Source organism: Tursiops truncatus, chromosome 8 (assembly GCF_011762595.2).
Source record: "Tursiops truncatus isolate mTurTru1 chromosome 8, mTurTru1.mat.Y, whole genome shotgun sequence".
Lineage (NCBI taxonomy): Eukaryota > Metazoa > Chordata > Mammalia > Artiodactyla > Delphinidae > Tursiops > Tursiops truncatus.
In genome coordinates, this window is record NC_047041.1 from 39604029 (window position 1) to 39627494 (window position 23466).

The window sequence follows — 23466 nt, forward strand, 5'->3', positions numbered from 1 at the left end:
CCATTTTTCTAGGTTCCACATATATGCATTAATATACGATATTTGTTTTTCTCTTTCTTACTTCACTCTGTATGACAGTCTCTAGGTCCATCCACATCTCTACAAAGGACCCAATTTCATTCCTTTTTATGACTGAGTAATATTCTGTTGTATATATGTAGCACATCTTCTTTATCCATTCGTCTGTCGATGGGCATTTAGGTTGCTTCCATTTCCTGGCTATGGTAAATAGTGCTGCAATGAACATTGGGGTTCATGACTCTTTTTGAATTATGGTTTTCTCAGGGTGTATGCCTAGTAGTGGGATTGCTGGGTCATATGGTAATTCTATTTTTAGTTTTTTAAGGAAGCTCCATACTGTTCTCCATAGTGCTGTATCAATGCACATTCCCACCAAGAGGGCAAGAGGGTTCCCTTTTCTCCACACCCTCTCTAGCATTTGTTGTTTGTAAATTTTCTGATGATGCCCATTCTAACTGGTGTGAAGTGATAGGGATATTTTTTCTTCATTCCTCTAAGTAGGCCCTTGAATTCCCAGGTGACTTTATAATGGAGTTTCCTCTGACTTATTGACTTTTTAAAAGATTTATTTATTTAATTTATTTATTTTTGGCTGCATTGGGTCTTCGTTGCTGCGTGCAGGCTTTCTCTAGTTGCAACGAGTGGGGGCTACTCTTTGTTGCGATGCGTGGGCTTCTCATTGCAGTGTCTTCTCTTGCTGTGGAGCATGGGCTCTAGGCGCTTGGGTTTCAGTAGTTGTGGCACGTGGGCTCAGTAGTAGTGGCTTCGCGCTCTCGAGCGCAGGCTCAGTAGTTGTGGCACATGGGCTTAGTTGCTGTGCGGCATGTGGGCTCTTCCCGGACCAGCGCTCAAACCCATGTTCCCTGAATTGGCAGGCAGATTCTTAACCACTGTGCTGCCAGGGAAACCCTGATTGATTATTTTACCATATGTTTTACTGAGATAGAATTCACATAATATAAAATTAGCCCTTTTACAGTGGATAATTCAATGGCATTTAGTACATTCTCAGGGCTATGCTCTGCATCCATCATCTCTTTCTAGTTCCATAACATATCCATCACCCCAAAAGGAAACCCTGCATCCATTAAGCAGTTACCTCTCCTTTCCTCCTCCCTTTGGCGCATGGCAACCACTCATCTATTTTCTGTCTCCATGGATTTAACTATTCCAGATCTCTCTCTCTTTAATTTTAAAATTTATTATTAATTTTTTGCTTTTTTCTGTCTTATGATTCATAGAAGTGTGTGTGTGTCTCTCTGGATCACAGGCAATAATGCCTGCTGCTTTGGAGAAATTCAGAGGTAGCAATGCTGGGAGCCAATATGTCAGGTTGTTGAAAGGAGAGGAACTACAGGATAGAAGGTATACAGGTAAGGCTGTAGAACCAATACCCGTAAGGCTAGGAGACAGTCCTACCAAATTTTTCCCAAGGGGGCTAGTAACCTTTTTGTATTATCAGCCCCTTGGCAGTCTGATGAAGCTCTTGGACCTTTTCTTAAGATAATAATTTAGATGAAATAAAGCATACAGGATTACAAAGGAAGCCAATTATACTGAGATGCAGTTATAAAATATTAAAGTATTTGGTGATCAAGTGTTATGTATACCTCGTTAATACATTGACTAATGAAACCTAGCTGTGGATCTAATAACACTGTAATTTTAAAGTAGTGAGAGGTGTAAATTATATTTTGAGATATCTGCAACACTATAATGTGATATGAAAATATCTGAGTTCTATTGATGCCAAAGTCACAGGTATTGCTAATAATACTGTGGTTTGTTGCTTATATTCATAATGGAAAGGAACAAGCATGGAAGCTAGTGAAAGCAAAGATACCATTTTCCCCCAACCAGATTTATCCACAGACTTTGCTTAAGAATCCTTGTTCTGGAATCAGCGGTTTCTAACCTATTTTCAGCCACGGATTCTTTGAGAATCTAATGAAAGCTATCTGTAGGCCATCTCACCCCCAAAATGCATTATCTACAGGTATAAAAATTATATCATATTTGTGGAACTCCTAATGGACATCCATGGACCATTTCCAACCATGGACCCCCGGTTAAGAACTCCAATTCTACGTGTACCAGCAGTCAAGGGCAGTGTATGATTTAGCATTTCTTAGCTGTAAATAACAGAAACTAACTCTGGAGCCAGGCATGTTTAGAGGACCTCTGTAGCAGAAGCTTCTGGACAGTCTTATCTGTATCCCATATCTAGAATAAGTAAGTTCCATCTGGGGCCAGGTTTTCAACCCTTGATCATTGTTCCAATGTCTGAGTGGGCCTAGCTCAGGTCAGGTGCCCATCTCTGCACTAGGAGAGCTGGGCACCTTGATCAAATACCTCAGCAGACTGTATCTAGTGAGGAAGAATAATTTCTCAGAGGAATTTGAGGCACTATTATCAAAAAAGAAAGGAAGAAAACAGAAAAGAAAAAAAATTACTGTGGCTATAAGGCAGGCAAAAGAGAAGATAAATTTTAAGTCCCATGAAAACTAATGATGAGTACTGATTTTTAAAATTATTATTATAAGACATACTTTTTGGGAACATGTTGATGTTTCTGAAATCAGGATATCGCTCTCAATATGTGTATACACTGAAAGCAGCTCTCTCCTCCCAATGCCCAGAGAAGTAAACTGTTGTTCAATCAAATCAGCGTTGCATCTTACAGCTGAGTCTTAGAACCAGGGAACTGTGGTCTCTCAGAGTCAATCAAAGCCATACAGGCCAGATTTCCTGAAGCTTCAGAAAGTGCTTCTATTCCTATACTCATCATGCCATTTTCTTTTCTTTTTTTTTTTTCCGTACGCGGGCATCTCGCCGCTGTGGCCTCTCCCGTTGCGGAGCACAGGGTCCGGACGCGCAGGCTCAGCGGCCATGGCTCACCGTCCCAGCCGCTCCGCTGCACATGGGATCCTCCCGGACTGGGGCACGAACCCGTGTCCCCAGCATCGGCGGGCAGACTCCCAACCACTGTGCCACCAGGGAAGCCCCCCGTTTTCTTTTAATCTCTGCTCTTCTAAAGCATACTTACTTTGTCTAGTGTGGCTCTTCTTTCATATCAGATGTTTACCACACAAGTAAATGCTGAGATGAAATCCAATTCAATTAAGCAGGTGTTCACTGAACAGCAGCTACGAGGCAAGCTCTTTTCTAGGCACTGTGAGCATCGCGCAAGGAGAATAAAACAGAGTCACCTGCTCTCCAAGAGCTTACAGCTTAGGTGTAGAGGCTGCTCACACACAGGAACCAGGAAAAACACTCACCTGGACTGGTAACCTAAGTGATCCTCACTTGATGTGCTCACCCAAGTGCCGCCGCCGGGAATCAGGAGTTGAGAGAGCGGAGTGTGGGTTGAGTAGTGAAGGAAGACCATCCCTGTCCTGTGTCTGTACCTGTGAGGCCACAGGTCTCCCAGGACCCCTCTCTGAAAGCAATGAGGTACCGTGGAGTTGCACTCCTTGTCCTGGCCATCATCCAAGAAATACAGACTCCCTGGGTGAGGAGGACCACGTACCCCAGCATGGGCTCCCCATGGAGCCACCCCCCATTCATTTCGCAGGTCTCTGCTTTAAGGTCACTTCCAGAAAGGTCCTCCCACACCTCTCAATTTAGAATTAGGTCCTGTTATTAAACTTTCTCAAGGTGCCTTGTTCTTTTTCTTCAAAACACTTAAAATCATTTGTAATTACATGTTTATTTTTCTCTCCACTGGTCTGTGAGCTTTTCTAGGGAGGGAAAGAACTGTGTCTTTTTTGCTTGCCTCTGCATTCACGAAACTCAACAGCAGTGCCTGCACATACGAAGTGCTCAGGAAATACGCGTGGAGTGATGGGAGAGTTAAGTATAGGCTAGAAACCGCATCAGTGCTTTCTGATGATGATGAAGCTCCTTTGAGGACAAGCGCACAGTTGATAGGAAATGCCGTTTGATATTAAAAAATGTGCCAGACCACAGGGGCAGCTGGTATATGAGTCATTGATGAACATCTTAAGGGTTATGAGTCTGAGAGTTAAGGTAGTTAAGAAACATTGCTTTTTGGTTTGGAATTGAAAACCTGTGATGAAATACTTACAACCTATGCAATAAAGGTGGGGTCTCCTGCTCTGTTCCACCCACGCCAACCATTCCAACTGTTCTGCCTTTAACGGGGCTCTGGGGAGCTGTGTGTTACTGTGGTCTTACCTTCCCGAGCCCCCCCCCCCAAATGCCATGAAACCCTGAAAGGAATTAGATGACCATGAAGACAGGCAAGTTAATGAAGCTCTTATTTCTGTTGAAATAGAAACTTAACACTTGTCAGCAGGGAGAAAGTTGTGAAGAAATTAAGTTGAAGGAATCCACTGGTGTTGCTGGCTTGAGAGTTTGCTTTGGTTGCTAGCGGTGGGGTGGAGTAGGGATTCCTTTCCATTCTTTAGCTGAAGACTTAAATTTCAGAAACCCAGAAGCAGTGAGCATGAAGATCTTGGTTGAACTTTTCATTACTGCTCCAATGTCTTTGTACAAATGAAAGCAGAGATCCTAAAACTTTCCTTATATGGGATTTTACAGCTTTATAAAAATGGACAAGTCTCCCTTTACTGCAGAATTGAATAGGTATAAAATTTGGTTTCAAGTCTTTATTTTTTTAAAAAAGTATATATGTATGATATTACTACCAATGAGAAAAAGACTTTTTTTTTTTTTTTTTTTTGCGGTACGCGGGCCTCTCACTGTTGTGGCCTCTCCCGTTGCGGAGCACAGGCTCCGGACACGCAGGCTCAGCGGCCATGGCTCACGGGCCTAGCCGCTCCGTCGCATGTGGGATCCTCCCAGACCGGGGCAGGAACCCGTGTCCCCTGCATCGGCAGGCAGACTCTCAACCACTGTGCCACCAGGGAAGCCCCCAAGACATTTTTATTATAATATTGATACTTATGCAGTAGTCTTCTCTGAGGAATTCAAATTCCAGCTAAGAGTATGAAATGGGTAGGCTAGCTTCTGGTGGAAATGTAAATGTATGGGACTTAATGCTACACCGCTTGTCAAATACAAGAAATTGGGTATTTTCCTCAGTTTAGGGAAGATAAATTTCACCCCTTTTCTAGTTCTAGAAGAGTCTTTCCAGAATGTCAGCTTCTGGGAATTCTTATTGGATTTAACTTTAACACCAGTTGTGTACCTGTGGAGGGAAACATTGCCAAAGGTGTTAACTGTTTGACGTCTGTATTCAGTTGGGCTTTAGGTGAATTACTTAAGTGTGCTAGGTCTCAGTTTTCCCCTTTGTAACACGGATTAAAAACAATATCTCCTCTTAGGAGTAAGTAGCCCCCTTCTGTTGGAACAGTGTTGGTGACCTAAGAAGGACTCCCTTTGTCACAAGCACACACCTACATGCCTGCATGCATACACACGTGCACACGCACATACACACGTACTCTGTCATTGACCAGACCCCAAGCCCAGAGCCTCATTCCTGACCGGACATCTCCGGAGCCACCACCAACCTCCTCCTGACCCACGGCCACAGACGTGGTCCTGGGAGTGAAGCCTCTTTAGGCTGTACATTCTAACCAGCTAATGTGTCTGCCACGTAGGCGACAGGCAGGAAAGGAAACAGAGGCACGATTCAAACAACAACAGCTGAATGAGTGATGGTCTATTGAGTCTGCTGAGCCTTTGCAGGGGTCACCCAGGTGTCTGAGATTGTAAGGTAGTAACGTCCAAGGCTTTCAGATTGCATGGCCCTGTAACATTACAAAGACGTTTAGGGGGGGTACTGAGATTGCCAACTTTTTATTTTGCTGAAAAATGGCTGAAAACAAAACCCCAAGCCCTCACAAATCTCATAGTCATTGATACAAAAATGGAATGCATTTAGCTTTACATTGCTCTGATAAGATCTTGCTTTGCCCCTGAGTAGTAAAAACATCTCCAAGGACCTGCGGCCGTCAGCAGATGAGCCTGGAACCCTGCTGTAGAGGCTGCACAGCCGGGTACGGAAGGGGCCGAGGGAGCAAGTTTATGAACATACGCGGCTAACCTGTGCTCCTGGCAGCTGCAGCCAGGCCACGAACCCAGTTTTAGCTTTGAGGCTTCCTACTTCTGCAAACACACTCTGAGGCACGCTGCCTTCACCATTCTAGACCTCCCCTTTCTTACTTCACTGCTTCTATAATTTATCTCTCAAGACTGGCACAGCCCAGCGCAACATGGCACATCTAATGCACAAGGTAGTGTTTCCTCCTTCATCCTGAGTGTGAGTTCCTGTCCTCTCCACAGTGTCACAACAAGGTGTGTCTTCCACAGACCTATACCCTCATGTTCTCTTTGTTTTTTTCACCATTCTTGCAAAGCTAATGTCATGCGGACTGAGTCAGAAGAATCATAAGGCCCATATTATTCATTCATTCATTCATTTAATAAATATTGAGAGCCGATTATGCCCTAGGCTCCACACCAGGTGTTGGGGATATAGTAGTGGGTAAACAAGCACAGTCCCTTCTCTCGTGGAGGGAGACCATGACAGAAACAAACAAACAAATAAATGTATATTTATAAAATGTGATGAGAACAGTGAAAAATCAGGAGTGTCATGAAAGAGTATCACAGATGGAGTAGTTGAGAAAAGCTTCCCCGAGAAAATGACATTTAAGCTGAGGCCTGAGAGATAACATAGTGGACATTCATTGGCTTTGGTCACCTTCCATCCACTTTCTCTTCTTTTGGTAACAACACCTGATGATTAATTTTGGGGGATTTTATTCGGGGAGCCCCATTCTTCTTGGGTTGGGGTTGTGATCAAGCTAGGTCATGTGACCAAGCCAGGTCAAGCTGGCTTTCATTCAGGGCTTGGAATCTTGTGTGGAGTGATGCGAGGACAGAAAAAAATTGGAGTGGGCAGAGTGTTCTGAGGGATGGGTTTGCCAAACGAATGCCTCTGGAGGGCTAGCTGCACCAGACCCTGTGGGGCAAGATGAAGACTTTGGATTTTATCCTAAATGCAAAGGAAAGTTGTAAAGCTCTTTTCAGCACGGGGAGGATATTTTTAGTAGCAACCAATGTCACAAAGAAAACACAACCCACCAAACAATCCAATCCAAGGAACAGCGTAAAGATCTTTGAGTTGGTCATCTCAGTTTTGCTCTGAGCCAGCTCCAGGACCCTAGGAATTTGTAAGGCTCTTCTAATCTCACTTAGCCCCAGTGTCTTTATCTATAAAATGAGGTGGTAGATTAGCGGATCTAACTTCCCTTCCTTCTCTGATGTTCATGATCTATAGTCAAACCTCGTCAAATTGGACAGGGTGTCCGTCATCAAGAAGTTTATAATAAAATAGAGAGATAAGGACTTCCCTGGCGGTCCAGTGGTAAAGAATCCACCTTCCAATGCAGGGGATGTGGGTTCCATCCCTGGTAGGGGAGCTGAGATCCCACATGCCACGGGGAAACTGAGCCTGCACGCCACAACTACTGAGCTCACATGCCTCAACGAGAGAGCCCACGTGCCGCAAACTACAGAGCCCATGCGCTCTGGAGTCCGCGCACCACAACTAGAGAGAAGCCCGCGCCCGCAACGAAGAGCCTGCGCCCCGCAACAAAAGATCCCACATGCCGCAACTAAGACCCGATGCAGCCAAAAAAAAAAAAAAAAAAAGAGAGAGAGAGATAAATACCCAACCTCTGTAACACCTGCTGTGCTCCAAGGAGTTATAATGTTTAACGTTGTTTTTAAGCTGATTTTGCCAGCTTATTGTCCTGTTGGCTGCAAAAGGATTTTAACCAGTACTAGGCTCAGTAGCCATTCAGTGAAGAATTTTGAAAGAAGGAATGACTTAAAGTGTGATACTCTGCTAAGCGGAGACACATTAACTTCAATTGAATACTTCATGACAGAAAACACTAGTGAGAGTATTGACTCTTGGCCGAATTTCACCGAGACCTTGCACCTGTCGAAACGCCTGTGTGTGATGTGTCTATCAGTTATCTATTGCTGCCAGCACTTAGTGGATTAAAGCAACCACCATTTTATTTCTCACAACTGTTGGGTTGCCTGGGTCATTTTGGCTAGTAGCGCCTAGGCTCACTCATGTGGCTACCTTCAGCTGGTGGGTTGGCTGGGGTTTGCTACAGCTGGGATGGTGAGCCTCTCTCTGCCTGAGTCTTTCATTTTTAAGGAGGTTGGACCAGATTTCTTCACTTTCTTCACAGTGTTTCAAGAAGGCAAGGAGCGAGGCACACGTGCTCATCAAACATCCCTGCGTTTGCCATGTTTGTTGATGTCCCAGTGGCCAAAACACGTCGTGTGGCCAAGCCCAGGGTTAATACGGGAGGGGGCTACATCATGGGCATGGGTAGGTGATGTGTTACATTAGAGGTCCACAGTATGTGGACTTTCCCTCTTAGATATGCATTGCAAGATATGCAACTTTAACTTATAAATTCTGGTACTCTCACAAAAACACAATGTACATGTTATTTCTAGTATAAGGAAGCATTGGGAGTCACCTTATTAAGGGACTGAACCCTACATCAAATGGTTCTGTTTGCCTCACAAAATTATTCATTAATTTTTTGCAGTGGTCTTGGAAAGTTATGTACATATTTAGAGGAAAATGGCATTTACAATTATAATGAATTAAAGCAACCTATATTGCAGAAACACTGCCCCAATTTGGAACTGAGGCTTGCTAATTTCATATTAGCAGCATGTATATCCTCCCAACCCCTCTGCCCTAGCGTGTGGGTGCCTGTCTCATCCACTAGACCTCAGACTCCTTTGAGGGCAAGAATCGTACCTCACCAATGTTTGTTTCCCTCAGTCTTCCAGCACCTACAACACTCAGTGGATGCTCCCTAAATGCTTGTTAAATAAATGAATCGATAGTTGCCTTTTATTAAACACCTATATGTTCCAGGGACTTCACTCACAGACTGGATCACCAATTCTCTCAATGTCACAGATAAGCATCATTCTCCACAATTTACAATTGAGGGGACTGAGGTGCAGAAAGCCCAGGGCGGATGGGCTGGGATTCCAGCCCAGTCCTGTCTGATGCCACTTCATTGCACTCACTGCTGTTTTATGTGCAGAGCAGGAAGGAGACTGTTAAAAATGAAAAGACGGCCTCAAGGTGTTGAGAGAGGGCAAGGAGAAAACAGGAAGAATCTGTAGACCACAGGGGCCCTTAAACATTGACTGCCTTTGCAATAAAATAAACACTTGTTCATTAAGAGATTGGCCACCGAAACCCCGGGGGAAAACCTACAGGAGAGCCAGTTCTACAGCTCTTAAGACCAGCTCATAACTGGTCTTAAAACCCAAGACCCGTTAATTCTTCGGGGTGGGGAAGAAGAGTGACTGGAAAGGCCTTGCTCCCGGGGCTGGCTCTCCTGGGTAGGTGACAATACCCCACATACAAGGGTATTAAGGTGTCCCCAGATGAAAAGGTAGCCATAATTTTAATTTTTGCCTGTAGTTTTTATTACCTACTAGATTAGTAATAATAGTAACAGCAGCTACCACTTAGGTACAGTATAGGTGGGGTGGAGGGGTTGAGCAAAGTGCTTTACACAGAGTGCAGAATCTCAATTAATCCTCACAACAACTCCATGAAGTAGATTTTATTACTCTTAATTTATAGGTGAGGTAACTGCCCAGGGAGATTAGCTTTCCCGAGAGTTCCCAGCTTTTAAGTGGTAGATCTATGTAAAACCTAAGTCTGTTTGACTAAAGGCCCTGAGTAACTTTGAGCTGCGGGCCTTGTGCAACTTTGGTGCTAGTCTGAGGTGGGGAATTGTGAATCCTATTTGTTCATGCAACGCTGCGCAAGTGTGTGTGTGTGTGTGTGTGTGTGTGTGTGTGTGTGTGTGTGTGTGTGTGTGTGTGTATGTGTGTAATTTACAACAACAACAAAAAATCCAGATGGGGATATCTGTCCTCTGGAGGTTTAGAAGCCTACGTGGGTGGAGAGCGGCCCAAATCTCTACTCATTCATTCACCCTTTCACTGCTTCAGGAAGTATTTGTTGCGCCCTTGGGTACTCCAGGCAGGGCGCTAACCTAGCCCTAGGAGAGAGAATGACGAACACGAGAGACGTGGTGTTTGTTCCCCAACCCTATTTTACTTTTTCGTAGGCGAGGCATTCAGATTTAGAGAAGCAGGAAATGTATCGACCCAGGTGGGGCACGGAGGAAGGGCGCCGAGAGGCTGGCTGGTCAGGGCAGGCTCCCCGGAGGCAGCGGCGGGGCCGGGGCCGCCACAAGGGAGGGTCTCCGGCAGAGCGGAACCGGGCTGGGAGCGAGCCTTGGGGCGGGGGCGGCCGGCGAGTTAGGGTTAGGGCGAGAGGATTCGCCTTCCCGGCGGCAGAGGGCGCCTGGCGCTGCGGTCCGGCGCGCCGGAGCCGCCCGCGCGGACGCCGAGAGAAGAGGCGAGGCGGGGAGCTCGAGCGGCGGCCACTGCCACGTCTTCCCGGCAGTGGCGGCGGCGGCGCGGGAGGAGGTGAGCGGCGGCGGCGCGGGCGGGCAGGTGGGCAGGGAGCGGTGCGGGCGGGCACCGGGCACCGGGCACCGGGCACCGGGCGGGGGTGCCGGCGCCGGGATAGCGCGGTTCCCGCCACGCCGGCTCCTCCTCTGCGCCGGGCGGACAGCCGAGGCCCGGGCGCCAAGCGAGTCCCGAGCGCAACTCGTGCCGGCGGGGCGGGCCGGGGCCGAGGGGACACGAGCCCGCGCGCCATTCGCGGCGCGGGACGCGGGATCCCCGCCGCTGCGGGGCCGGCGCCGGGGCCGGGAAAAGTTGGGGCGGACAGAGCCCGAACGGGCCGGGCGGGAAGTGCGGGTGCACGGCTGACACCCGGGGCGCGGAGGGACGCGGGGAGAAGGGGGTCTGGGCCGGAGGCGGGAGACGCGGGTCCTCTGCGGGCGGAGAGAAAGGGGTGCGCTCAGATTCTCGGGCTGGAGCAGGCAAGTGTCCGGCGGGGACCCCGCGAGTGAGGAGGGAGGGAGGCCCACGGGGGGCGGCCACTGGGGGGACCGGAGGCGAGTGGGTGGCGGGGTAGAGCGATGGGCAGTGGGCTTTGCCTCCTCGCGCCTCTGTTGGGGCAGACGCTGAAAGAGGGGTCGGGCTCAGAGTGGGGGACGCCTCTTGGCGTCTGAAGATCCGGTGGGGAGTTCCAGTAACTGGTGGAGGAGGGAGCGGAGCGGTGCTTCCTCTAAGGCTTGGGTCAAATACCGTCCCTCCCGGTCTGCCAGATTCACCTCCCAGACTGCAGTGCTTTTGTCCTGGGGAAGTTGAGGAGGGACCCCTGAGTGGATGGGATATTTAGATGTTCCCAGGGTAGTAAGATTGGGCTGCATGAAATCATAACTGTTGCCGGGAGAAAACGCAACTCTGACCCTCCCCTAGCCACCCCCCCCCCCCCCCCATTCCCTCTCCAGTACCGGCAACGTCTGGATTCCCTGGGCTGGGCTAGCAGATCCCCAAAGCCCTGCAGCGCATCTGCTCACAGGTCGTGGGTATCCTAAAGGGGCATAAGACATGGCCTTTTATTCTCTGGGACTGAGGTTGGCTGTTTCAGAAACAAGTGGTTCTGGAGATGCTGGATGCTTTATTAGAACAATCTGTGTGGTGCCCCTTGACAAAGGAGATGACTCATGTTAGCTTTTTTTTTCTTCCCCTTCCAAATAAACTTCGTATTCACGACACAAGTATGCCAGATCATTTGCAACAGTGATAGAGCTGGAGATCTACATTGTAGGCCTTGAGCCCTTGTGCTAGTCCTAGATATATTAGCAAGGATTATGGCCTTGGATGCATCACTTCCCCTCTCTGGAACTCAGTTTCCTTATCTGCAAAATAGTGTATAAATAAAGAGCTAGACAGTCTGATAGCGCAGGAGAAAGTGTCTGAGGGAGACTGACATCTTTTTCCTTGTAAATCGAGATCGGCCACACAAAATCAAACTCAGCCTATTACGAAGAAACTAGGGTGGACCGAACACAGCTAAGAAGCAAGAAAGGCTGCATAAAGTAAAACAAACCCCAAAACTAATAATAATTGGTATTAGATTTACAGTATGGATATTGCTCTCATGTAGGCAATTAGTGTACATGGCTGTCCAGCTGTCATTACCATAAAGCTGTTAACTGTGCTTAAAAAAATTACGTATGTTTCATCTGTGGACCTGAATTTTATTCTTTTGTTTGAACCTTCAAGCCTGGAGTAGATGCTCAGTTGGATGGGTCTTGGCTCAGCCTTCCTCGAAGGACCTCCCCAGGATCTCTCATTGCCATAGTAGCCTAGATTTCCTCCTGTCTGACTGATGCTGCCTTCCTTGTACCAACACACTTCTGTCATCTTTTCCGTTCTAGCTTGAGAAGTGGGGAGCTGATCCCTGTTGCATCTGGCATTTCTGAACTTCCCAGGTTTCTTTCCAAGTGAGTAAAATTAAGTGAGGCAAACAATGCGTTAGATGCAGCACATTAAAAATAGCTCAAGGTAATAATGTATCTGCCCCAGCCCTATTCCCTAGACCTCCTGGGCGACCTCTCACTAGGACATCCGTGTCACTTGCCGGCCATCTCGTTTTGGACGCTCAGGGTCATCACAGAGCTGAAATGACATGGTTGGGTCAAACAGCACATTCATGATCAAGCCGTGATGCTGGAGGGAGAGGAGGATTTTTTGTGTATTTTATCATAACTGAATGCTCCTGCCGTGTTCTCTTCCATTCGTAGCTGTCAAAGTCCGTATTGGGTTTGACCACATCACGTTCAGTAATCCTTTTCTGTCAGTGTCTTGGCAGCAGCAGTTAGTGGTTATCTCTAAGTTTGAGGTAGTGGTAAAATTATATCCTCTCTAGCAGGTAATTAAGTTGAATCTTTAAAATATCTGTAGTTTATATGTGTGTGTGTGTGTGTGTGTGTGTATAAATTTTACTTTAGCTGAGGGCTATTAAATGAATAAAAATCATGTTGCTAATAATAGTTGTCATTTGAGCCCCTACCATTGATCTTGCGCTGTGAGGTGAGGAAACAAAGCTTCGACAGGGTACAACTCTAAGTGCTACCACTGGCTTTCACAAGTTACTGGTGATCTTTGAAACCAAACAGTGTTTTACAATAGTGGAAAAGTAATTCTTAACTATCCTATAGGGCTGTGATATTGAATGAGATCTCGTATATGAAAAGCAATGTGGAAACTTGTAAAGCGCCCTCCAACCTAGGACAGTGTTTTACCCTAAGCACCTGGGGATACCCAGGTGCTTAGGGTAAAGCTTATGAGTCCATGAGTCTTGATGTCTGATGGGCCTGGTGTACATGCTGAGCCCATCGCCTGATCCCTCTGAGCCCGATTTCCCCGTGTGTAACATCAGGATGATAGTATCTGCCTTGCATTAAATGAGATGCACTTGTGAGTTGCAGTGGGTGCTCAGTGACGGTTGGCATCCAGCCCTTTCTCTCCCCTCGCCCATGGGCACTTGGGATAATGGGATTAAGTCTTCCAGTAGGAATTGTCCTCGAGGGAGAAAGGCTTTTAAAGTACATTTTTGTACTTATAAATAATTCTTTTAGCTTTTAGCTGCCCACTCCATCCTCAGCACATGCAGTGGATATTCTAGGACCTACCATCATCTACAAGGAGGGAATTGCTGGGACTGGCACAGCATTGTGAATCAACTATATACTTCAATAAAAATTTTAAAAAAAAGAAAAAAAAAAAGAAAAGGAGGGACTTGAACCAAGCCAGAAGCCAGAAGGGACACGTCTTTGGTAGGAGGCTGAAGATGGATGTAGCTAGTTTCCCCTTTGCCCATTGTGTGCCCTTCTCTCCTCTTTTATTCATTTTGTGGGACAGGGAAAAGATACTGAGTTTTGGGACTTCGAGCTGGTAGGAGGCATTGTTAGAGCTATAGTATAAGGTGGGAGGGCAGTGCAGATGTGGGCTGGGAAGGAGATGGAAGAGTTGACTTTGCCAGTAAAACCTGGACAGTTTGGTGTGGGGGAAGTCTCTTTTAGATGTAGGATTTGGCTAAATATGGGGCCAATTTGTATCGAGTGCTATAGGCTGTCTTGTGGGGCTTGGAAGTTCTTATGCTCCAAGCAGAGTTTGACTGGTTGCGGTGGCATCATAAATGAGTTGCCATAGTAAGTTGTATGCGGAAAAGGAAATTAAATTCCAGGAGGGTGTTTGTTGTGACTGATGCCAGAATTTCTCTGAGAATTTTATTAAGATTCAGTCAGTCTATAAAAGTACTTCTTAGTCCTCTGAAGGTATTAATTAAGAAATAGTTTTTTAAAAAAAACCAGAAGGGTCTCCTTTGTGAGCTTTTGAAATGTAATCTTCCTAAATCTTTGGAAAAAATGAAGTCTTTAAAAAAAAAATCACAGAGCTGTCTATTTTAAAAGCAGTCCCTCCAGAGTAATGTTTCCTTCTCTTCCCATCCCTTCATTCCTCTCACATTATTTCGATAATGAGTTAATTTTGGGGTCCTCTACATCTTGGGAGCCTAATGTGTACGCCCCTTCATTTTTAGATCTCGGATATGCCTTCTTCTGCGTTTACTCGTATTCATTCGTTACGAGGAGGTAGCACCGCAAGGTGGTGAAGAGCAGAGAGGCTGGAGCCAGCTTGGGGACAGGGACAGTCGTGGTCATTCTTGGAGAGCCGGGCTCTCCTCAGCTTGGATTAACCCCTGTAGAAGCTCTGGAGGGCGATCCTGTTATTCCCGTTGCACAGATGAGGAAACAGAAGCCTGCGCATCCTCATGGTTGGGGGCGGGGTGGCATGTGTCACAGTCCGAGCGGCAGCTGTGATCTCTGTGACGGCACAGCCTGGGCAGGCAGAAGTCGCGCCCACCCTGCCAAGGTTGGACTCCGTCCGGAGGCTGTGGTTTAGAAGGGTGGCTCCGTAGGCTGTGTGGACTATGAAATGCCCTGAAGAGAGACAAGGCCATCAGGGTAATGGGCATGAGAGAGGATGAGGGCTTGAACTCAAGACGTTAAGATGGTGGCAGGGGTGATGCAGCAGAGGGAACGGGCCAGCATGGTTGGTGCTCAGTGCTCTGGACTGGGGTTGAGAGAACGAGCAGTCAAGCCCTCTTTTCTCTCCTCACCCCTTCCCTGTTGCCCCTCTCATCCTCACAAGCTGGGTAGTGGAGACACTGTCTGTAGACCGCAAGCATCTCTGTAGAAACTCAAATTTGCCTCCTTTGGTCTCTCATGACAGCCAGAGAAAGGTGCCTGAGGAAAACCCCAAAGCGCCTTCCCCTGTCTTTGCCCACCCACCCTGGCCTTAGTTTCTGCCTTTCCTGGAGCATCTCAGGATGGAAGTCAGGTTCTCAGACCCCATTCAGAGAAGTGCTGGTTTGAACATTCAAATGTATAGTGAAACTGTTGAAGGGGAAAAGCCCCCAAAGGAGGAAGTCTCCCTGGGGTGCAGTCGGCACCCCACAGTTCCCTGGTGGACCCAGTGGACCACAGTGGCTGTGGTCCTCAGTTTGGGCTGTTCCCCAAGGGCTGATCTGCCTCTAGGCGGGGGTGACTTGTGGTCACCAAACATGCAGGGGCTGGTCGGGAACGGGGAGTGGAGGTGGGCGAGTTCTCAGTGGTGGCCAGCCCTGCAAGGAGGGGAGAACACCCTCCCCCGAAGGGTGCAGCCTCGGTGAGGAGCTGAGCCATACTCAGGAGAACCGGAGTCAGAGCGAGGGGACACGGTTGGTCCTGGTTGCTAGCGTCCGCATGTCCCCACCATAGGACGCACCACTGCCGCATCAGAAATATGCTGGTGCCGTGCCCTCTCCCCTAGTCAGTGCCAGAGTCTGTAAGAAACTTGCCCAGGCGTCCGTTTTCCAGAGTGCATAATAGCCGTGCCCTTCAGATAGTTTGTTCTTGCTGGGCTCTGGCCAGTTGGTCGGGTTCTGGCTTTGCTTGGGCTGCGTCCTCATGGAGAGGAGGCTGAGAGTTACTTTATTGGTCTGCCTGCTTCCTGGTGTCCGCAGTCATGGACATCTCTGCGGTGAGTCACTGCACAAGGACTCCGCTCCCCTACTGTTCGATGGTCACCCCTTTCCCTCCGAGATGGGACTTCTTTTCCTTGTCCTGTGGGTAGCCCCCAGCCGTGGACTGTTGAAGTGCCCAGTGAGTGTGGCGCACTAACAGGGTACCTAGTTAATGGGAGGAGAGCGTTTTGTGTGGGGATGTCAACTGTCAGGCTGCCTCCTGAGCAGCATGTCCTAAGCAAAGCCCCTCTGTTTTCCTTTTTGCTCCATGTTTAGCTGCGTGTGTGTGTTTGGGCTGCGTGTTTGTTTTAATTATTACTAGGAAGCCAAAAAAGGTATTTATCAAATGTTTGAATTTACAGAAGTGTTACTATGGACAAGCAGAAATAGTAGCTATATGTTTGTCCAGGATACCACTGATTTATCTGTCCTTATTCCACCTTGTTGCTGTTTTGAAGAACCCTCTGATTTGTATCCTGGTTCAGTTTGGATTTTACTGTTGAATGTGAATAGAGGCTGGCCTGGTTGTTTGCTGAAGTGGAGGGACTCGAATGGGTGGGCTTCAGGCTGCCAGCCTTGGCTGTCCCTGCAGCCCCAGGAGCCTGACATGCTGTGCCTTTGTCGGGAAGGTGGAGTTTGGCCAGGCTTTTTCTTTGGCTTCGCCTGGGAGTAGCTCTGCTGGCGACAGCAGGTGGCCTCCTCTCTGCTGCGGGAAAGGGAATTCTCTCTTCATCTGGTTTTTACTTTCTTCTCATCCTATGGAGGTGAGAGGGAAGAGAGTCTCAGAAAAGTGCGTCCTGGAGCCAAGCGGGTTCAGGGCAGGACAGGTTTGCAGCTTCCACAGAGCTTACCCCAAAGTTTTCCTTGCACCCGGCATTTCCCTTCTTCCCTGTTGATCCCGATCCAGTCTTGTCATCTGTGGCTTAGAGACTGCACTTGAACTTTATCAGTCACTCTTGGGAAGACCTTGGAGTGTGGCACTAAAACTTGTCCAGATTGCTCTGTCAGTTTCACACCAGAACACGAAACCCTGTTTCGGTGGCTGTGGTGCTATTTTTAAATCAGTTCGATGGCTTTTTTCTAAATGATATAGGGGATACATGAATATATTATGCTCGTGCACCTCACCCTCCCGTCCAAATAGTGGAGAAGTGAACAGCAGATGTAGAGTCCTCCTTCCTCTGGCACCCTTCCCCCCTGTGTCGCCTCCCTGCTGGGTCCTCAGCACTAACTAATTGTAATTTCCATCAGCCTATACAGACGCAAACACATACAGTTTTGTTTCTTTTGTAAGCATAAATCTGATTGCACGATATATATCGTTTCATTATTTTATCTTTTCACAATGGATCTTGTAGATCTTTTCTTGCATGTAGTTCTTCTCTCTTTTAATTTGTCTACAAAACATTTTATAGTATAGATATATCATAATTTATGAGTCAGTCCCCCATTGATAGGCATATAAAGGGACTCATTAGTTTTGCTATTATATCTTCATACATACATGCTGTTATGCACACATGCGTGTGTTTCTCTAAGAGTGGAATCAGTATGCCACAGGTTCTACTCATTTAAACTGTTACAGCAAATCCCGACACTGTGCTCGCCAGGGCTGTACTGGTTTAAACTACCAATAGTGTATGAGGCTGCCCATTTTCCCACAGGCTGCCATTCTGCTAGGTGATAGAAATGGACAGTGTTTAGTAGGCATTTCACCCATCACTGGTATGGCTATGAGACTCGTTTGGCTTCTGGATCTTAATTGGGCGGGGGGAGGTGTCTATCATAACCATGGAGGATGAGGGAGCTGAGCCCCCGAGGACCAAGGCTCTGCTCAGGGTGTCCTGCCGCCAGGGGTGGCAACGTGGCCCTGGAAGCCAGCGCTCCTGGTTTCACGTTCTCTCCGCTTTTCCCAGAGGCCGGGCACTGTAATAGAGCACTGTAATTTTGGTGTCACCTGCCAGAGTCTTTCTGCGAGCCTCTCCCCGAGGAAGCAAGTGCTTATAAGCAGCACATTGATACCAGTTGTGTTCTGCACAGCCAAGGCAGGGATTCCAGGCTGGTGAGCTGAACTGGGGGAACGTATAAGGATCACATGGTGGAAAATCAGACTCTCTTGCTTCTGAAATAGCCTCCATGCATGTAGTGAAGCGCGGTTCTGCGTGTGGTGGGGCTTTCCTTCCAGCAGTGTGGTGATCCGTGCCCCACTTCCCTGGTTTGTTATGGGAATATTGTGATGGTTTGTCTCTGAGCAGGGTTCCTTAGAAGGTGTTCCAGGGGCCTGATCTGGTAGAGGACACATCTGGAGGCCGTCACCTGGGCCGTCCCTGCAGGCTGAGCAGCCCAGTGGGTTTTGGGAGGCTCTGACTTACTGAATGACAGCGTCCTTTACCTGTGGTTCAAAGAGGGCCAGGGAGAAGGAGTGATGGAGGGGCAGCCCGGGGTGGTGAAGAGACTCTAGGATCATTTCCAGCTCCCACTCCGTCATTTATGGCTGTGTGACTTAAGCACGGTTATCCTTTCTCCCGGGGCCTCGGTTTCCTCACCTGTAAACCAGGAATAGTATCAGTACCCACCTCACAGGGTTGTTCCGGGGATTCAGAGCGTAATGTTTGTAAAGCTCTGAGCGTATTACCCAGTGAGTACTCAGCAGTTGTAAGCAACTACTACGCTTGTTTGTGTCCTCCTGTCCTTAATAAGTGTTTTTTAAATGCATGAACGAGCGTTACATTTGCTAGATGTAAAAATGCACATCCTCTAGTAACGAATGTCAGGGAGGGCAGAGGCAGGCCTGGATCAGCTGGGGTTGTGGGAGGGTAGCTGGCGAAGGTAGCAGGTTGGGCAGGAGCGCACATTTGATGTCCTTTTCCGACACCAGTCCTGCTGTGAGACGCCGAGGCCCCAGAGCAGAGGCCTTCCCTTTCCTTAGGTAGATTGGGTGCTGGCGATCCTTCGTGCTGCCTCTCCCTTTTGTTTTGGAGGAGGCCGAGCCAGGCCCTGAGAGGTGAGGTGCGGCTACGGGCCTGGTCGTTCAGAGCAGAGGTGGGACCAGGTCTCCAAGCCCTGGGAGGTTGAGGCTCCTTACCCTGCTCTCCACGCAGGGTAAATGGGCCACGTGCTGCCCATTTCAAGATGCAGGAAAAGAGAAGCACACGGCGTTGGGCGCTTTGCAGAGCCTGCTGTCTGCTGCTACTGAGTTTGCTGTGAGCTGAGGTCGCTCAAGTGCAGGGAAGGTAACGGGAGTGTAACCCACAGTGGGGCGGGGCTGGGGCTCACGCCTGGGTCTGCCTGGCTCACGCTTTACCTTCTGCCTCGTCACAGCCCTAACAGTGCTGGCCCTGGGATGCTGTCTGTGCTTGCTTCATACCCCAGACCACGCACGTGTGCCTGTGCGTGTACGACGGCAGGTTCGTCTGAGGTCCCTGATTTGTTTGCTGATGGTTCACCCAAACTGGAGAGACCTGCGGTTGAGTGTGGGGAGGACTGTACTCAAGGCTGCAGAGCCGCCCAGGCCGCCCAGGCGCAGGTGGGCAAAAGGAAACCTTACTCCTGGGAGTGGAGCTCGGTGGAGGAGCCTGGTGTCTGCGGGCCTGGGAGGACCAGAGCTGGCTGGCGAGGACACGGGCAGGGCCTGGGCAGACTGCAGGGCTTACAGAATGCCAGGTGCAGAGGCCCGAGACGTGAGTCCAGTAGTGTGTGTGGAAGGGAACTACGAAAGCAAGATCAAGTGGCCTGCGGTGTGAGAGAGGTTTCAGAGTAGCGCGTGGTGCGTGCCGGAGGTGCTGCCCTAAGTGGGCATCAGTGGCACGGAGATGTCACCTCGGCTCCCGGGGTCTGAGAGGGCCTCTCAGAAGCGGCACAGATTAAAACAAGCCTTGCTTGCTCCTTGGAGAGCAAGTCGACCTGGCTTGTGATCCACCCTCAATTTGCAGATGCAGACCCTGAGACCCGGTGAGCTCCCTGGTTCGGGGTCACAGCCCTAACGAGGACAGGCGAGCCTGGAGCCTGCCCTGCCTGCCCTCCGCTCCACACGTGTGCTCACGGAGTGCCGCATATAGCAGCTGTTTGCTCGGCACCTGGAGTTGCTCAGGGTTACTTCTCAAAGGAGCAGGCTGGGTCCCAGTGCAGTTCTGGTCCTGGCTCTGCTGTCTCTGAGCAGAGCTGGGACGTTAGCCCCTCAGTTTTGCCCTCTTGTAGGGTGGGTATAGCACCCCTGTCTCCCTTCTAGGCTTGTCTTTGTTCACTCAAGAGCTGTTCGGCAAATACATTCTTTTATTCAGCTGGATGCTATTCTGTGTGTCGGGCGTTTTGCACCAAGCAAAGGATGTCAAAATCTTGTTCTCCTGGAGCTTATTTTCTCCTGAGGGGCAGCAGACAGTAGCTGGTTATAGTTGATGGTACGTGTCCTAGTTTCTTAGGGTGCTGTGACAAAGGACCACAAGTCGGATGGCGTAAACCTCAGGACCTTACCCCCTTGTGCCCTGGGGCTCTGAGGGAGGACCTGTTCCCTGCTTCTGCCCCAGCGTCTGGTGGTGCCGGCATGCCTGGTGCCTGGATCTTGTGGCTGCACAGCTCTGCTCTCTTGCCTCCCTTACCACACGGCCTCTTTCCCGGGTCTGTGGCCCCTCTTTTCTTATGAGGGCCCACCCCCCTCCAGTGTGTCCTCATCCTAACTACGTACTTCTGGGAAGACCCTCTCTGCAAATGAGGTCACATTCTGAGGTTCCAGGTGGACGTGGATTTGAGGGGACGCTGTCCGACCCAGAACGGTATGCGAGGTAGTAATGGCTGCTGAAAAGTCCGGGCAGTGCCTGGGGCAGGGGGTCGGTGAGGTGCTGAAAGGTGGTGCAGGCAGACCTTGCTGAGCAGGTAGTGTTTGAGCTTCCACGTGGAGGAGGGGTGAGGGGTGGAGGAGCTGAGGTATGGAGGGGATGTGGTCCAGGCCGAGGGAACAGCAAACACGGAGGCCTTGAGGTGGGCATGTGCGCCTGCCAGACTGGTACGGGGACAGTGACGTGGAAGTCGTGTGTGTGTGTGCATGCACGTACGCGCGCGTGTCTGTTCGTGAGGCTTTGGCCTTTTGCCCCCGCGAGATGGGAGCCACTGTTGAGTCTGCGAGCATGCCGACAGCAGCGTTGGCGTGTGGACCAGCTCGTCAAGGGTTTTTCCAAGCTCAGACGGCCATCGCAGCGCCTCGTCTGTGCGCCGTGATGTTTTGCAGTGATGGTTACTCGGCAGTTTCTTTTTGAAACGTCAGTGCTGTTGACCCTTGATCCACCGCCCTTTCCAGTCGGTTCTCTGTTCCTTCTGGATGCCTTTCCACCCACCCGCTTCCCCACACTGAAACCACAAGCATGAAGAAGAGAAAGTAGACAAGGCTGGGGGTGGCCAGGGCTGCTGGGAAGCCCGGCACGCGTGGCAGCCCTGGTGGGAGCTGCGCCTGCCCGCCAGCCCCGGGCCATCTGGTGAACGCTGTGCCCATGGTGAAGGTGTTCCTCGCCCTGGCAGATTTAGAAACTGCTGAGGTCAGTGCGAGGTCAGTGCGAGCTCAGGGCGCTCAGCTCCCCGCATCCTTCTGTGGATCAAGTCACTATGCCGTGAAAAGAGGTGAGTCAGCCGCCTCGGGCAGCGGCCTCCCTTGGCCTGGAAAATACAGGGCAGGGAGGCACTTGCAGAAGCACCTGTGCAGAGCCCAGGAGCCTGTCGGGCAGTCACTGCACTCACTCGGCCCGGGGCCCTCGCTGCCACCCACTTCGTCACTGGCCTGCAGAGCTTTACATTCTCATTCACATTTGCTATAAAAACAGTCAGGCCTGCGATGCGAGTGCCGTCATTACAGAGAAGAAGGCACCCCAGGTGTGGCTGGCCCCATGGTCCGGGGCCCGTGCCAGTTTGGTTTGCGTGGTCCTGGGGGGAATCATAACTTTGGATTCCCTGGCGTCAGAGCTGAAGGGAATCTCCTTATCTGGCTCACATTTAATTTCCTCCCTAGGCCTCCAAAGGAAAGGGCCTGGCATGTCTGTGACTGGGGCTCCGGAGGAGCGGGCCACGGGTGGCCTTGATTTCAGGCGCTCTTCCCGGCCTCCGCCTGCGAGGGCGGTGCCAGGAGCAGCCCGTCCAGGGAGGTGATCCTGGAGGCCCCTGGCGCCGCCGCCCCTCCGGGGAGCACCGCTTTAGAAGATAGTTCCGTGTAAGCGGAGATGGAAATAGAATTCCCCGGCGCTAGGAGCAGCTGCTCCTCTGTAGGATTTCAGGAGCTGCCTTTGGGCACCAGTCACTCACTAACCCCTGCCTCCCAGCAAAACACACACCCACACAAAATGAAAGTGAGGCAGACTGTGCCTGGCTAGAGATGGAGCGTTAGAGTGTGTTTTGTGGGACTGTAGTTCCTCTCCAGAGTCTTTTCTGAGGGTGCTTCCCCAGCACAGCAGAAGAGCTTCCTTGTTTGCCAGACGCTACAGGAAGCTTTGAATCAGGTAGCGTCCCCAGGAGTCTGTGGAGTCTGGCCTCGATTCCGCATTAGAGGTAGGGAGGCCATGCCCAAGAGTGGGAGCCAGGCAGGGCCCCAAGGGTTCTCGCAGAACAGGCTACTTGTCCTGTGTCCAGGTGGCCTTTGTCTCTATGCTGATGGATCTCAAGCACTTGGTAAAGAAGTGCTTGTACATAAGTACGGGATATGGGCCCTGATTTTTGTTTGTTTGGTTTTGGTTTTGGTTTTTTAAACTGGGCATCTGTGAGTTAGCTCAGGACCCTGAGAGCTCAGTCTCCTGGCCCCGCAGCGAGACTGGTCTCATCCCTGCAGCCTTGGGGCATCTTTAACCTGGGGGTTGGATGACATGGTTGTCACGCGTGTCTCCTTCCTTGTGCTCCTCGCAGCCCTTTGCACAGGTCCTGGGGTGATTTGCCTGCACCTATGGTGGGAGCTCCCTGAGGGCAGTGGGAGCCTGGCACATGCGGAGCTTCCAGGAGCTTCCCTGCGGCCCTTGTCCTGCTTGGCCAGATCCCCAGTGTCTTGCTTTCTGGGTGAGCGTTGAGGCGGAAGGAGGAACAGGTGGGGGGATTTGATGTGAACCCCCCTCCTGGCTCTGGGGGCAGGCGTCCCCAGCTGTTCAGCATGAGCTCCTTGTTCCCGTCTCAAGTTTCATGCAACTTTTGATCCTTGTGCTAAACAAAGTGCCTTTATTTCTGGATGTTGTCATGAGAGTTGTTTTTGCAATTATTGGTGAGGCAGAAAAGAACGGATCATGACGACAGAGTTGTCTATATATTCCAAATTTAAGAAATGTCTCTGCATTAGAGAAATACTACAAAGAATTTAATTTCAGTGGTTGTATCTGGATTTTGGTATTACAGGAGGTTTTTTATCTTTCTGTTTTTCGGCATTTTCCATGTTGAGCATGTATTGTCTAGATAATAAAAGCTATAAAAATTACTACAAATAATAAATAGCTGTGTAT

At 49.6% G+C, this 23466-nt stretch overlaps 1 protein-coding gene across 1 annotated transcript in view; it reads left to right on the forward strand.

Moving 5' to 3' along the window:
- Positions 1-23466, forward strand: part of LOC101323398 (uncharacterized) — an 84985-nt gene that overhangs the window by 4860 nt on the left and 56659 nt on the right. The window contains exon 2 of the mRNA XM_033861641.2: positions 10149-10512. Coding sequence (XP_033717532.2) covers positions 10149-10512 — 364 coding nt within the window. The remainder of the gene's footprint in view (positions 1-10148; positions 10513-23466) is intronic.